The following is a 16,866-nucleotide window of genomic DNA, read 5'->3' on the forward strand; positions in this document are numbered from 1 at the left end:
ATATTTTTATACACCTATTATTTTAATTATGTTTTTTATTCTGTTCCTAACACATTTTTTTATATAGCCGTGTGTGTTAATTGTGATATTTTTGTTTTATACATATTGAATGAATGTAATTTAATATATACTTATTGTTTTAAATGTCTAGTCTTTATTAAAAAAAAAAAAAAATGTAAGTAAAATATAATATAATAGATTTGTTGTTGTTTGTGGCAATTAATATTTACTTATGTAGGTAAACCTTTAATGTTCTGTTTTGTTTCTTCCACATTTTATACTAATACACATTATTGGTAATAATAACAATGTAAATCCTAATATTGTTGGTTTTTAATAATTTATGATAGAAAGTAAATTAATTCTACTAAAATTGTATCCTGTAATATCATATAAGACAATAAGATATTTCGTAATATTTATTTTAAAATGCTATTTTATTTAATGATATATTTGTACTTACAGACTTATCATACTTACCAAACTAATAATTATTTTAATATTGCATTTTTTTTTTTAACTGGTAATTCAAATCTATTGTACATATTAAATAAATATATCTACACGATTAATGAGTAATTAGATTTAAATAAAGACAATCAATACTTTTTCACAGTTCATAAGATACAACTGGCACGCCGCACAAAATATCAGCTAGGGAAAAAAATTACAAAAATAGCTTTGAAGCAGAAAAAATAATTTATGTATATATTGATAACGGTCCTATGCGTATAATTATAAACATAGCCGAACATTGAATACAATGGCCAGTACTTAAAGTGCCAAGAGAACAAAATAATATGCTTAATTTGTGATGATTTAATGATTTACATTTAAATTAAAAATTAAACAATAAATTAAAGACAAAAAATTAATAAATTTGTATTTCTGGACATAGGTGCATCAGTCATTTGGCCTCCTTAATTTGAAAATAGCCCATGCCTACCTCTCTCTCTTAACACTAACATACTCCTCTTTGAAAACTAAAAAAATATTTCTGTAACTTTTGGTTGTGCCATATACGATTTTAAAGTTCACATTGCCTGCACCAGTCTTAGCATTATAGTATTTATTTCCACTTTTTCTTAAGAACAGTCCGTTTTGCTTCGAATGATCTAACATAATCAGGCATGTCTCCAACATCAACCAATATCCTTGTATATAATTTTTCTGATTCAACATTAAAAACTTCATACTTTAATGTGTTCAAACCGTCATATTTATAACGCTTTTGGCTGGTATGGACTAATTTTAAACGAACAGCATGAGCAAGAGGCTTGCGCTTGATGTGTTTAACCATTGTATACCGTCCAAAATGAGTTGGTGGTCGAGTGATCGGTAGACCAACTTGTTCTAATCTAAAAAATGGATTATTTAAACATACTATGATAAATAGATTAATACTAATATATTAAGTAACTGTTTTTGATTTGCTTACCTATATCCCATATCGTCATCTTCTCCTCCCCACCCCCAAAAAAGGTTGGAATATCCATTTACTTGAAAATAATGATGAGGTCGTATGTTAAACACACCCCCAACTAACTTGTGGTAAGGTAATCTATAAATTAATTACGGTATATTTAATGTAATACAATATTATTGGTATTGGATTGTACCAAGGCTAGACCAATAGTTTTAATGTGTTCTTACTGATATTTAAACTCGTTCACTGCTACTGATAAATGTTTAGGAAATTCTGAGCAACTGTACATATTCCGGTCATCTTCAGGTAGCATGTCAACATCATGAAAAATATAACAGCCGTACAATCCTTTATGCCAATCATCTATATTCCGTAAACCATAAGTACGGTAGATAGTCAAAAACGCTGCATTCATTATAGCTCCTTTATTGAAAGTTGCATTACTGACCTACTAGCACATATAGTGATTATAGGTATTATATAAAATACACTTTAGTTAAAACTATAAATAGAATCATAATTTTGAAAGTAAATCCAAACCTGTTCAACAACAAATATTTTGAAATCCAGCTGCTGTCGTTTAAGCACTGGTATAAGTCTATGAAGTAGTGTCCATAAATGATCCTGTCTATCCCTGTAAGGTATTATGATACAAACAGAATGCCTAGCTTTACAATCTTCGGGTGCCCAGGAGCCACCTATGTTCATTGCACCAACCGCATCAATGATTTCCTCTTTAGTCATATTGATCACAGCACTACTTAATTGTTCAGCACCATCTAAAGACCATTCAAATTTAAAATTAGTTTGAGTTGGTAACATATGAAGAGGTGTGGGAAAAAACAATTAGTAATTTTTTTGTAAATAATAGTAAATAAAACCATTTTGTGGTTTGTTTCCAAAAAATCGATCCAAGAATAGGGTTGTGGCAAAAATACCTCAATCTGCAAAATGAGTTTCAAAAATACCTATGACTGTAGAACAAGTTGAGCTCTGAAACTTTGAATAATTTCCAACTTTCAAGTTGGAAATATTAACTATATTATCATTGTTTTTCAGCTTTTCATATGCTACAATTTGTCCTATAGTGGAATACATTATTTAAAAAAAAATTAATTCCTATTTTGTAAAAAAAATGTCCGATGCATTCATAATTAAAGTAATTCAATGATAGGCAATTATGATTATGTTTGAAAATACTGATCGATGGAAAAAACATTATAATTAAGTAAAAGTACTTATCAAACATTTGTACTAGAAATAATTCTTAGTAAATAAAAGTTTTAACTATCAAACATGCAAATATTGCAGTTTTGAATTTAAAATGTATTTTTATCTAAACTAATAAAATGTAAAGTATTTTTAAATATATTGTACTTCATAAATCAAAACTTACATAAAATTGGTGGAATTTTAGGACACCATGATTTTGGACGGCAAGATTCATATGTTTCTGCTAATAGTTTTGTTTTTTCTATACTCTTTTTAAGCTCCATAAGTTTTTTCGAACAATATCCCCTCGCTTCGTTCTTCAAGCGAGCAACAAATAAACTAACACTTTCTGGTTTTGTCTTAATTAAACGTTCCAATTGAAAATCATTGTTCGGCACATTGTTAACTTGCTGTAATAAATTAATTAGGTGTAGTAGTTGAATATTTTAATAAAAGTGCAGTTATAGGCTAGTCTTACCCGGGTATATTTAATATTAGATTTTTCTCTTTTCGAGAAACTAAATAAAACACTTTCTCAATTGAAACAAAATATTACTTAAAAATATTTTAGTATCATTGTATTTAATTCCCTAAGTATTTATTTTGTTAATATTATGAAGGTAAAGAAGGCATAAATTTCCCATAAGACACGATATCATTTAGGGGCTTCAGTTAACACTTACATCTGATTTTAATTTTGTTACTCGGGCGGAATTTTTTATTGATAGACTGCGCTTTTGCATTGCAGTTGGTATCTGAAAATAAATTCGATTTTAAGAAACATTTTATAAATTAAGAACCGTTAACAACGTAATTAAATCGAAAAACAGAGGTCAGAGACTCACGTGAGTTATAGCTATGAAGCACATGGCGATAACTACGAGCAACACCAACAGGAACGGCAGCACTCTGACCAGCCAACCCCAAATTCTCGTGGATGGCGTGTGTCGAAATACTCGAACCCTTTGCCTTTTCATTACCGCCATGATGCGACGATAAACGCCTCATGGTTGGCCTGACATGCAAAACGAACCTTTGCAAAGGCAAAGATACACACGTGTACATACGCATATTATAAAATACATTGAATAATAATTAATAACACCTATTTTTTAGCGTTTCCATACAATTTATTTCGATATACATCAATACGTTTTATTATTAGGTATTTGTTGTTAGGGCGTTATACGGTATCTGTATGTACAATTAAATGTATATAAACTTACCGGATGTTGTAATTAATTAAAATGATTTAAAATCTTAATTTGTAAGTGTAACTCGTGTAATTTTACGCAGCTTAAAGTCCGCGACTAATGCCTCCCGCTGTGGCCTGCGGAGTTGGTGCGTTGAGCATTCATGTGTTTATTGATTTTTTTAGTTATATGACCACAGCCCACAGACACTCCCAGGGCACAGCACGTCGTACATTTGAAAAAGAAAGGTTGTTGTTACTATCATTCATTTAGTATAAAATACGATTAAAATAAACATCGCGTGATTCGTGAGTATGTTTGTTTTAAGTACAAACAAATTATAATACCAAGACTCTTGATTTCAGAGTATTTTGCAGCACGGTAACGCCATGGTCGGATGGACCTATTTCTAATTAGGTTAAAAATGATCTGAACTCGCCGATCTAAGATTTTCATTAAAATTGTATTAATGTTTTCGGCATATACTTCGAAAAATAGAGGTTAACATTTTTTAATTAATTTGAAGAACGTCAAGAAGCATCGTTGATTTTATAATATAAAGGTTATTATTGTTTATTAGGGATGGGTATATTCTAGTATGTAGTGTAACTAACTACAAATACTAAACACGTTAACATATGTACTTAATAGCGAAAATGGTCTTACACCTATGCGTTTTAGACTGTAGTTACACCACTCGAATAATTAAACTTCCAGCTATGGTAGTTATTCGAATTTTTCAAATTTAAACATGGAACGATACACGGGTGCCTTCTTTCACAATCTGCCGTTGGTCTTCTACAAATTGCTTTTAATATTCAAATACAAAAACAACATTCATATTCTAAAATTCAGAGTTCACAAAAATTATTTATGTTAACATATTTTTAAATATTTAACTAAAGCATTAAAGATTGAAATCGCACGTGATTTTCACAAAAATATACCCTTAACCAGAATATTATTGTATCATTAAACACGTCTCTAACATATTATAGCATTTTATAGCCTTACATTTTTAACCTACAAGTACCCAAACATTGGGAAACGTATTACTATTGTAACCTCATGTATTTTTGTTAATTGTTTAGTTATAACTTTAGAAATTATAACTTATTTCATGTAATTTCTATAAAAAACTTTTCAATAAGGAACTAGCACGCTGTATATTATGTAGTTAAAAAAAATGTTTTTAATAATAATAACGAATTAGGGTTTAACGTTTAAGGAACATTAATAAATAAATGAGAACAATTGAACAATAATAATTAGGATTTTTTTAAATAATGATATAAACAAAATAAATCATACTTAAATAGATTATAACAAGTTTTTTGTGCATTAGTAAAGTTAGTACAAAAAATATATTAAATATCAATAAAAATAATAATAACAATATAAGCTTAAATTTTTTAACAACTAAATTAAAAATGTTGTTGTCTTGGTCAAAATGGTATTGCAGGTACCAATATATTAAATGATTCCAAGGACTCAATACCACCATGTAAACAGCACACTTTCGGATAATCTTTCGATACTAAGAATCGACAAAACTTTTGAACTTTGTCAAACTTGTCGATTTTGTCGACTACGATCAACACACTGCCCTTGTTGTTCACCAGCGCACTAAGCTCGGGACTGGGTTCCAGATCAAAATTTTCATTTTTCAACTGATCCTCCGTAATATAAATATTTAAACTACCTGGTATACTCCTTTCTACGTAACACTCTTGTGACCTTGTATCTACCACCAGGAACTTGTTGCAAGATCTTTTCAAGTCTAATAAATCATAAGCGCTTATGCGTGGGCAAAATTCACCTTGTAATACCTGGTAAGTTAAACACGGGTCTAAATCTTGGGTTTCTATCCTCAACTCATGTTTTCTAAAAGTAATGGACCTGGGAGTGGCCTCGTAAAACTTTGATGATTCTGTAACACATTTTTCAATATCTACTTCAGGTAAATCTGAGAACAAAAGTATGCACTCATTGAAGCCAGAGTTCAATAAAGTGTTGCGCAGTTGACTCAAGATAGATAATCCTACAAATAATGGATATGAAGAATCACCTAGTAAAAGTTTATCCCAGAGATGGAATATCTTATGCAAGGGGAAAACGTGCGAAAACATGGTCAGAAACCAGGGAATTGCAAATAGATCTGGTATGAAAGCATTGTCGTCTAAATGGTTGGCCAACTCTGGATCGTGGAACGCAATCAAGTGAGAAAGTTTGATCAAATATTCCCGTATGACGGAAGAATTATCTCTTAGGAACACATCATTTAAATATTTTTTAACAAACGCCGTCAGACAACCGTATGCTACATGCTCTTTACAAAAATTTAAATACACAAATGGAGCACACAACGAATCTAGCCCCTGCCAATAAACATACTTAGGATGACTAACAAGCCAAGCTTTCAAAACGCGCTTTAACATTTTATGGGCAACAGGAGATGAGAGTAGATCGTTGTACTGATGACACCTTGGTATGTCAACTTCTATTTGTCTGTCTGTAACGCCAGCAGTTTCTTTGTCTATGGCCAAATATGTGCTTTCAGTATCACCAGACACATTCAACAAACACGTCCAAATTTCTCCTCTATAATAAGGAGGAATATCTTTTTTGGCTTCAGTAAGTAGTCTGTCCAATTCATGAGGATAAGCAGATAAAAGTCTATCAAACAACACTACTCGATGGAATTGGTACTCAGTGTCTTTTTCTCGAATAACTAATGGTAGCTTATTGGTAACGTCAGAACGCTCTTTTGATTCTTCAAGTAATGGGTCATAATCTGTAATTTGCAAATGCTGCAATCGATTTGCGAGCAAATCTAAAGATAACTCTACTACTTGCAAATCCATTAAACAACTTTGATTACGTGCAATGCCGTAAAAAGTTCCTTCGAGAGTTATTAATCGTGGTAAAAGTAATACAGAAGATTCGTTCCGCATCAATCCCTTTTTCTTTAACGCCCACTCTACATCGCCGCCTGCTAATTTCCACAAGTAGTAGATTTGAGCAAGATCCATTTTTCTCAATGGATGTTTACACGAATAACATTTATTCTTTAATATTTTAGAACTGCCAAATAATGAAAACACCTGGTGTGTACACAGTTCTTTTGGCCGCATTCTTTTAGTAACATCTATACATATGCATTTACTAAGGAAATCTTTGAGTTCGTTAGGCAGAGATTGATACATTGATAAGCGACCCATTTCACGGGCCAATCTTATAACAATATCTGAACAATGTGTCAATGATAAAATCTTTCGAATAATTTGACTAAGTTTAAGAGTTGGCCAAAGCTGTGTTCCAAGAACTAATTCCAGTACAATAATACCTAATGACCAAGAATCAGTTTTAGGACCTGATTTCTTTTGTATATGATCAAGTATCAGCACTTCTGGTGCTGTGTATTTTAGTTTACCTATAGGGAAACTTATGTTTTTACCATTGTTTGTCATATAATAAAGGCCATAGTTAAATAATTTAACATTATCTTGCTCATCTAGCAATATATTTTCTGGTGTTAAAAACCTGTGTACCAGGCCATTAGAATTAAGATAACTTAATGCTAACAGAACTTCATGTATCCAGCATAAAATTTTGTCCAATGGCAGTAATAATGAACAACAGTTTGATTCAGTCCACAGAGAGTGGTTAAAGCATTGAGATATTAAAATGATACGCCCATGCTGTTTGCGAATGAAGTCTAAATGAATAGTTAAATTTGAATGGCTTAAAGTACGCAGTCTTTGAGCTCGCCCCAAAATTGTAATCGAATTTGGAGTTAATGGTAAACCATTAGTGCCACAGGATTCGGAAGTATGTTGAGCGGCAAATAATGTCTGTACGCCAAACAATGGAGTAATGGAAGCATCCACACAATTACAAGTCATGATGAGAACTTGAACAAATTACCTAAACAAATATACATACATGTATAAATATATTTTAATTTTATGAGACTGTGGTAGAATGCCCCAAGTTGATATGGCATTTTTTGTCAATTCTGGTGTAATTATACTATGTTTTAAAAAAATAGGTACTACATAACGTGTCAAAATACTATAAAGTTCAATTTAACCAATTTACAACTTATAGTTTATTAAAAACTGAATTGACATTCTAACAAAACACATTATAAAATAAAACTTTGTAGATACTTACAGTAACATGAAGAATGGTAGAACGATATGTGATTACTAATGGTTTTAAATTTAAAAAACTAATTAAATTTAGCTTTAATTGTAAACATTATAAACAATAAATATTTACACTAAACTATTCATCTATAAGTAATTAGATATTCTTGCTTAATTCTTTAGGCTTGATAATTCAAATGTTTAACACATTGTTATCATTGTTATCTCAATCTACTGCTCAATGTCCCAAGTGGTGGTAGTATGAAGGAGCCGTTCCGTCAAAATATTGGTGCGACAAAAAGACTCAAATTTACAGTGCAGCCACATTAGATAAAATCAATTTTTATACTATAATCATAGATCTGTTATAAAAATAGAAAGTTATGTACAACCACAGAATAGACTAAATATTTAGTCTATTTTGTACACAGATATATATAATAAACTAGATTGCTAGCTAGCGATAATAATTGAGGCCGACGGTCCGCCATTCTGGTGGGATTTATGTGTGTTATCAATGCATATTATATATATGATATATCTGTATATATTATTATATCAATATTATATATTATACCTGTGGTTCTGTGGTACAACCATTTATTTATAGACACTAGGCACTTCATCATAGATTAAAAACATATAGATGGGCCATCCCGTGTAAATTTTTGGCCACCCCATATTTATCACGAATGGACGCAGCGAAACGATACGTTGGACGCAGGCGATTATGTTGATAGATAGCGTAAATGTCGCGCGATTCTATTGGTTAAACTTTACGCGGCAATCTAAATTTTTTATTTTTGACTTCATTTATAATATTATAAACATTATTTAATTATATTCATATAATAATGTTATGTATGAAATTTCCATACATAATATTATCATGAAGTACTAGAATTCTAATTTTCTCTACTTTTTTTACACCTTTGATTAGTTTTGGTTAAGGATTTTTACTAATAACCTACTTAAAAATCTGGCAACACTAGTAAGTTTAGATTAAATACATAAGTCTGCATATTTATTTAGTCTATGTAGTAAGTAAGTATGCACGATAATATCGAAATTTAAGTTTTGCAGGAGTATATTTTATTTTTAACTATAAATTTAATAAACTCGGCTTAATTTTTTTGGATCAATTTTGCTTTAAATTTAAATTTTAACATATTTGTTCGGATTAAAGCGTGGGATCACCTCATTCCTTCCAAAACCTGTTTTGTCCATAGATTAAGTACATTATAATTTATTTATAGACAAAAACACTCGATTTTTTTAAAACAATTTTAATACCAAAGATTAAATACATTAAATTATAAATTGTCATAATAATAAATTAAAAATATGAATAGCATATCATGGAAATTACTCCCCTAAATTATGTGAGCTCGTGAACTTTAAATAAATCGCAGGACCAAGTGTGTGTATTAGGTACACATTTGTTTGTTCATTGACAAAACTATAAGTAGTTGAGTCTACATGTGAAAAACCAATAATAATAATAGGAAATACAAGTCTTGTAGTTAAGGACATACTTAGAAGCGGGCAAAGACAGGGTGTAATAAAGATATGAGGGTATAAATTATTACAAGTTATCGTTACCATCGATTTTTTTATAGCTACACACTTTATGTTGTTTATTTATGTTTTGATGTAAAAAAGCTGAATACCTACCCAAAGATTCAATTATTTTTTATAATCAGAATTGACAACTTTATTTTAGCTCTAGCCTCAATGAGTTGAACTCGTACATTAATTACCATGCTATTCTTTAGCTCGCTAACACGTACGTACGTTTGAACGGGTATTTTTCAAATCTTGCAAAATTAATTTAACCCACTTCCTTATGTCGTAAAGGGCTGAAACGTGGCACAGACACTCATCTCGGATGACAATACAATATCCTGTAATCATATTAGGATTCGGACATCCAGGTCGCCCTACGCAGAATCAAATGTGGGAGTCATTTCACTAAAATTTAGTAGTAACCTATTCAACCAATTATTAAGTAACTTTAGTTGGACTTAAAAGTAAAAAATAAAAACTTTGAAAACAACCGAAAATTAACTACAATTTTAAATAATGTTAAACATCTTTAATTTTTGACAAAAAAGAAAAGCGTGGGCCCTATTTAACAAAGTCCCTCATAAATTTATCAGATAATGTTTTATATTGTAAGTTCTTTTGTAATTTTAATTTGGTTCAATATTTGTGTGTGACACAAACATTTCATAATACTTAGCCAATGAAATAATACTTAACCCAATGAATTTGGACTTTGTTGAATAGGGCCCACGCTTTTCTTATTAGTAAAAAATTAAAGATGTTTTATATTATTTAAAATTGTAGTAAATATTTGGTTGTTTTCAAAGTAATTGACATTTTAAATTAAATGTGCTACAATTGATTGGTAAATTGTTCTTGTAATAAAATTATTTTTTACTTTTTAGTTCACTTTTTATTTGTTTTCATTGTTTTTTTGTATTATTTTAACAATTAATTAACATAACAATGAGCACATTAAGAGGAAATAAGTGTGTATTTTTTAACTGCGGGAAAAACAAAAGAGAAGACCCAGCTCTCAAATTACACAGTTCTCCGAAGGATGACCGTTATTGAATGCTATTGAAATATTTGGATAAGAACAGTGGCGTACTTACGGGGGGGGAGTTCGAGTTCAACCTTCCCAGAGCCAAAAAAAAAAAAATGTGAATTAGTAATATAGTATAGGTATTTATTGTATAATTGTTACAATGTTACTCTCTGGAGTAATTTAGAACTTAAAGTAAATAAATATAATAAATAATAATTTAATAATTATATTTTAATTATTAAGTGTTTAGGGTTTTATACAGTTTTGACTTTTGTTAACTATTAAATAAAGGGTTGCGGGGAAAAAAGATCATTGTCAATTTTTTTTGAAAATGAGATTTTGGTATCAAATTATTTGTATTGATGAATTGTATCTTTTATGAGCTCCAACCAGGGAAAAAAAAGATAAGTCGAGAGTAACGACCGCCGGAAGTTTAGGCGTACAGGCAAAATGTATTACGTTTTGAAATTAAAAACATGATTTTCTCAGAATGTAAAAAATTGACATTGATCTTTTTTCCCCGCAGCCCTTCAAATGCTCAAACGCATACCTATTCTGATATTAGTTTTGTGACAAATTCTCAACAAATAATTCATATTTTTTTAGAAAAAGCCCCGTAAAGTAAACAATAAAATTAAATTAAATTTTAAAAATAATGTAAATAAAAAATTGATTATTTGAAAGAATCAAATATTCTTCAGTTAAATAGGTTTTTAAACCTTTTTGAATAGTATGTTTTATTTGGGGTTTCTTATTTATTTATTTATGTTTTTTAATGTTGTTAATTTATTTTGATAGTCTATTTGGTATTCTCGTATTTTTACTGAATTTTTTGTTGTTTATAATTGTTTTAATTATTAAATATAATATTCATATATTTGATAGGGGGAGGGGGAGGGGGTAAAAACAAAATAGTTGTGAAAAATCGAGATGACATTGTTTAAAAAAGATTTTGCTAATGTAACATGAAATCCGCGTAAAATATAAAACATTTCATTTTATCAAATAATAGAATAATAATAGACGGGCTTGGTAATATAAAACCGGTTTTATCGATTGCATGCGGCTGTCAGCCGTAGAACGACGATCGCGGTTGCCGTAGTAGTAAAAAAAACATTTATTATTATTTAATATTTAATATAATATATTTTGTCCATAAAGGTATGCTGCGCTATCTCTCCAAAAATAAAGAAACAAAAAAGCGGTTGCCATTTGGGATATTGCAGTGGCCTATCTATGTATATTTAATCTAAGGTATACGCGACTCCCGAATTTTTTCTAAAATCCATTACAGTTTTAAAGCGAATGGTTTTATCAATTTTACATCTTGATAAGAATAAAAAAATTTACCATCATTTTTTAAAATAACAATTTTATAAATTTTACATTACATTTTTCAATGTTTTTTTAGGGGAAAATAAACTTGCGCTGTTGAGCCCTGCAGCGCTGAGTGTCTCAGTGCCCGGCGTATACTTGTCTATGGCGTCTATAGTCATGACTGGCTCCATCCCAATGCCCGTTATGGCGTTATCAACAATAGATAACTTCAATCACGGCAAAAATGTTACCATGTTTATAGGTCTATGGTAGTAATGTACAATTTTTATCATTATAAATAATAATAATATTATTATACTGCTGATTGCCGAATATTGTATAGTGTATATCTATTTAAATAAGTAATTAATTTAAATAAATTGTACGTTTTTAAGTGAATCTTAGAAATTGTTTAATTGTACGTACACATAATTGAAGTGTGTTATTGTATTGAATTTACAAATTAATATGCACTTAATTAATTAAGTGACATCAAAGTTTGTTGGATGTATAATAACATAATAATAGTCATAGTTGCTTGTGTTTGTTAGCAGATATTTGTGTAGATAGTTCACAATGCCCCGGTTAAAAAAGAAGTCATTAGAAACAAAAGCGCGGATATCGCGAATGAAACGTGCAGAAAAACGAAGAGAACAAATATTATACCTCAAAACACAGGCTGAAGAAATGGAAATTTTATGGTAATACCTCATACATCATATTTTAATTTTATTAATGAGCTGTTACTATTCAGTGCTTTAGTTTTCTTGGAATTAAACAGTACAATTCTTATGGAATTATGAGATAAACAATATTTTTAAGCTGCTTCGTGTTAATACTTTGGTTACTAAAATTTTACAAAATCAAACCTTAAGCATAGAAGAAATTGTAGTTCTTTAAGCATTTGCTATCTAATTATTGTAGTTAACTAATAACACCTGATAAGGGTATAACACCTTTCTCTCCTCCTTCTATAGTAATTGTTGCGCTACCCAATCATGCTGGAAAAAATGTCCTGCTAACTTAAGAGGCTTAACTTAATATTATGTTGTAATATCGAGTATTTTTGGTTATTCCTAAAATATTCTGGTATTATATGATATACCCTATACATCCCCCACTAGAAATAATCATGTTACTAGTCTACACTACATCATTGTAAAAACAATTCTAATTAATAATAATTACATTTTAAGTGTTATAATTGTATTGTGTGATTGTCTAATTATATTTTTAATGTTTGTAAAATAATTATAGTCGTGGTGTAAGAAGCGAAGGTGCTCTTGTGCCTCCTATCAGACAGACCGCTTCAATTTTTAAACAACCAGTTACTGTTTATAAGAATCAAGAGGGTAAAGTTAAATCTGATTTTAAACACGGCAGACAAGAAAAACCGAGACAAGTAAACTGTTTTTTGTTTCCCTTTTAATATAGTTACTGTAACCTATAATTTTACATCTAGGTTTTCTGGGAAAAAAGGTTGGAAGGAATCAGAGCTTCAGAAAAAGATGGTTATGAATTAGGAACTAGGTGGACTGGATTATTGCGGCCAGCTGGACCACACGTTAGAGATGAAACTTTGCTACAAAGTGTTGCTACTGCTTTACATGTTTGTGCTGTGCCAGTGACTGGACAACCTCCAATGAGATCTCAATATGATAAAGAAATTGTATACCGGATTCCAGATCAACCGCTTGTACAAGTTTGTTCATGCCAGATAATAGTTATAACTTGATACATAAATAATCTATATTTTTTATAACCTCTTCATTTTTATTAGGAAGTTAATATTACAATAGAGGATATCAAAAGTCAAGAAGACCGAGTAATAGCAGCTAGAAAACGACTCCAAGAAATAATGGGAAAAATCAAGTAAAAGTAATAATGGGAATGTAAACATTTAAACTTTTTGCACATTTTTATCACTTTTACAATTTTGTTCAAAAATGCATTAATTAATAACAATATACACTTTATATGTTTGTGATTTTTTTTTCAATGATAATTAATTTTACTTAAATAGTTTTAAGTTTAATTTCTTTATATTAAACCATTATAAATGTATTGTTAATACTAATACATGGTTAATTATGGACTTAATTTTATAAGTATTAAATAACTTTATATAATCAAAATCAAATGATTGTTTTTCATTATATTACTTGTAAATAACTGTGTTAACTATCATATTTTTAACAAAAATATGAAATATGATTGCTACATATTTTTACAATAAATAGTTACAGGTAATACTGTTTTGATGTACTGATTCAACTCATTGTCCACAAAATATAGATATTTCAAATAAACATGAAATCAACAGAAGTGTTTTTTTCTTATGTTTTTATTATACATAGAGTACACATTTTGCTCTAAAATCATCACGGAGCGAGAAAAACACATTCTGGGTAGGTATGTTTTAACACTAGCAAATTGGGTGTATAACATTCTCTAAATATATATATATATATATATATATATACATTACCGTTTATTTTTAAATAAATATAATTAATATGAAAGGTTTGTGAAAACTTGAGATCTCGTATAAAAATATTACATGAAAAAATAATGTAATTATTAATTAAACCCTATATATAGTATGGCCTAAATTGATATTGAGCGGTGATATATCACTTTAAAAACATCACCCTGTATATTGGTTGGATGGTGGTCCTTATTTTGGGTTTCGGTAGATTTCAATTGGAATACCCTCTAAATTAGTTGAATATTAATTTTATAAAAAGGCAGCAACAATTCTAGATACTAATGTTAACACAGCGCTGTACTTTACCTGAGATTGTGTAGGCATTAAAAGTCCACTAAATCCTAAATAACTATCCTAATTATATTATGGTGTCCGTTATTTTCAAAAATGTGTGGTTTCAGTGATATATTTTAATCTAAATAGTAGAAATAAATAATCCTAAAAAAAATCTGCTCCAAATCAAATTTCTTTTAAGTTTCCCAATTTAAAAAATATGGGATTAAAGCAACTTTTCTTTGCCATTTACCCGAGACGTGAAAAAACAGTCTTAAAATTTAAATTCTATGCTAATTGTAAGATCATCACCCACGGTCTCAATCAATCTATTCTCTATTTTTCATCTATTGGCTGTGACTCTCAACTGATAAAATATTGTAATAGGGTTATTACAATTATTGACTTTTTGATTAAGGTTCCCGATTTTAAGAATGTTTCAGTTGTAAAATTTCCACTCTTAACATAGTTCACCCATCCAAATAAAATGTATGTGCACTAATTCTTAAACTGAAATAAAAACACAAATTTTGTAGCAATATATTTTTTATATTGAAAAAACAATTATTTAGGACTCCTTTATGTGTTAAAGTTACAAGTTCACTGTTACTTTTTTACAATATAATATTATAAATAGAAACACAAAAACATAATTATATAAATTTTAAACGCTAATACAATTAAATTTTTACTTATATATATTTAATTATAAATTATTTATAGGGATGATGAGCAGTTTCAAATACACAATTACACTTAATCAAACAACAAAAGAATGATTATAGAAGTATAATCGTATTTTGTTGATGTTTGTGAACATTATTTGATTATTACTTATTATCTCAAATATCAATAAATGTAAAATGAAAAATAAATATTTATTTTAAATACATTATACTTTCATTATTGCTTTATAATCAGTCCTTGTTATTTGCAAGTATAATAATAATGCAAAGTAAAAATATTGAGATCTAAAACAAAAAGATGAGGATATTATATCATTTTTTAACAACGTTAAAGGCAATCATTTTAATAAATTAATTCACAAATAATGGAGCCTTTAAATGACAAGAGTGTGTACAAGTCTAATCATGTTTCATATTAATACTGATTTGTAAAGACTGAAATAATGTAAACTGCGATCCAAACATTGAAAAAAAAAAGAATATATCAAGCCCATCACTCTAATAATTAAAAGCATGACAACCATGTAATTATAATAATAATCTAAAACCTTAATAATTAATACAACTTAAACATTGATTAATTAATCATTGGATATAGAAAACCGTAAACAACAGTACTGCTCCTACACTTTTTATAAATGTAATTAATTTTATATTATGTCTATATTAGATACAATATATTTTTACTAAATTTTGCTATACATAAATAACAAGAGACTGCCATTCTCTTAAATTTAAAAAAAAGGCCAAGTTCAAATATATGTAAAAATGGAATTAATCAATATACTATGTATGTATACATATAATTGCATTAATGATTATCATATGGTCTGTTTGCCATTTATACGTATGGACACAAAAAATTTCAGTTTTCAGTAAATAATAAATTTATAAAACTTATTTGTGTATAAGAAATAAACAGTATTAAATGCAGTATATGGAAACATCAAAGCAATTTTTTCTCGTAAATGCAGAAAAACATCATTTTGGTACTAATTGTTGTGTGTATTATGTATAGCTAACACATAATTATATATATAACCAAAAATAAACAAAACAAATTCAAGACACAAAACATAAAAAGCAATAAGATTTTTTATTTATGTTAATAAAAAAAGGTTAATAAAAATGTGCACTAAGAAATAAACCTGAACAATGTTTAAATAAAAAAATAAACAAAAGATCCTAATAAATAATACTAGTTCGGTATATTTTTTTTAAGTATCAATATTAACATCAAATACTATTAAAAAATAAAACATCACAACTAAATAATAAAAATATTTAATAATTAAAATGTAAATAACTAAATTAGTTTTTTCTTCAGATAAATATATGAAATAAAAAAGTATAAAAAAATAATAATAATAAAAAGAAAGTTAACTAAGTAGCCTACATACTTAACAATGCAGTAAGGGGTGGGGTAATAATGATAGGGGAGGTGGGCGGGGAGTATTTAATAAATAACAAAAATATACAATTTATTTAAGTATAATATCTCTAGAAAACGAAAACTTTTTTTAATAT

The 16,866-nt window shown here is 28.8% G+C and overlaps 3 protein-coding genes across 7 annotated transcripts; 1 reads left to right on the forward strand and 2 right to left on the reverse strand.

Moving 5' to 3' along the window:
• Positions 1-507: 507 nt before the first annotated feature.
• Positions 508-4,833, reverse strand: LOC126838308 (beta-1,4-N-acetylgalactosaminyltransferase bre-4-like). Of its 2 annotated transcripts, XM_050572635.1 has the most exons (8): positions 3,865-4,833; positions 3,484-3,671; positions 3,322-3,393; positions 2,823-3,048; positions 1,967-2,205; positions 1,654-1,874; positions 1,439-1,561; positions 508-1,358 (listed from the first exon to the last, which is right to left on the reverse strand). In XM_050572635.1, exons 2-8 carry the CDS (start codon positions 3,622-3,624, stop codon positions 1,070-1,072), a joined length of 1,311 nt encoding a protein of 436 aa, XP_050428592.1. In that variant the 5' UTR covers positions 3,625-3,671; positions 3,865-4,833; the 3' UTR covers positions 508-1,069. The 2 variants fall into 2 exon arrangements, with proteins under 2 accessions (XP_050428592.1, XP_050428593.1); XM_050572636.1 differs by having other exon boundaries at positions 3,484-4,833.
• Positions 4,834-5,099: 266 nt separating this feature from the next.
• On the reverse strand, positions 5,100-8,196 carry LOC126838180 (TBC domain-containing protein kinase-like protein). Its single transcript, XM_050572354.1, has 2 exons — positions 8,008-8,196; positions 5,100-7,758 (listed from the first exon to the last, which is right to left on the reverse strand). Exon 2 carries the CDS (start codon positions 7,734-7,736, stop codon positions 5,277-5,279), a length of 2,460 nt encoding a protein of 819 aa, XP_050428311.1. The 5' UTR covers positions 7,737-7,758; positions 8,008-8,196; the 3' UTR covers positions 5,100-5,276.
• Positions 8,197-12,184: 3,988 nt separating this feature from the next.
• On the forward strand, positions 12,185-14,067 carry LOC126838414 (methyl-CpG-binding domain protein 2). Of its 4 annotated transcripts, none has more exons than XM_050572808.1 (5): positions 12,185-12,310; positions 12,447-12,593; positions 13,150-13,294; positions 13,355-13,594; positions 13,673-14,064. In XM_050572808.1, exons 2-5 carry the CDS (start codon positions 12,469-12,471, stop codon positions 13,766-13,768), a joined length of 606 nt encoding a protein of 201 aa, XP_050428765.1. In that variant the 5' UTR covers positions 12,185-12,310; positions 12,447-12,468; the 3' UTR covers positions 13,769-14,064. The 4 variants fall into 4 exon arrangements, with proteins under 4 accessions (XP_050428765.1, XP_050428766.1, XP_050428768.1 ...); XM_050572809.1 differs by having other exon boundaries at positions 12,189-12,310; positions 12,444-12,593; positions 13,673-14,066; XM_050572811.1 differs by having other exon boundaries at positions 12,206-12,310; positions 12,459-12,593; positions 13,673-14,067.
• Positions 14,068-16,866: the final 2,799 nt, after the last annotated feature.

Source organism: Adelges cooleyi, unplaced genomic scaffold (genome assembly GCF_023614345.1).
Source record: "Adelges cooleyi isolate 19-005CV unplaced genomic scaffold, UGA_ACOO_1.1 ACOO_flye_CR_arks_rails_tigmint_CR_PRNA_30, whole genome shotgun sequence".
Classification (NCBI taxonomy): domain Eukaryota; kingdom Metazoa; phylum Arthropoda; class Insecta; order Hemiptera; family Adelgidae; genus Adelges; species Adelges cooleyi.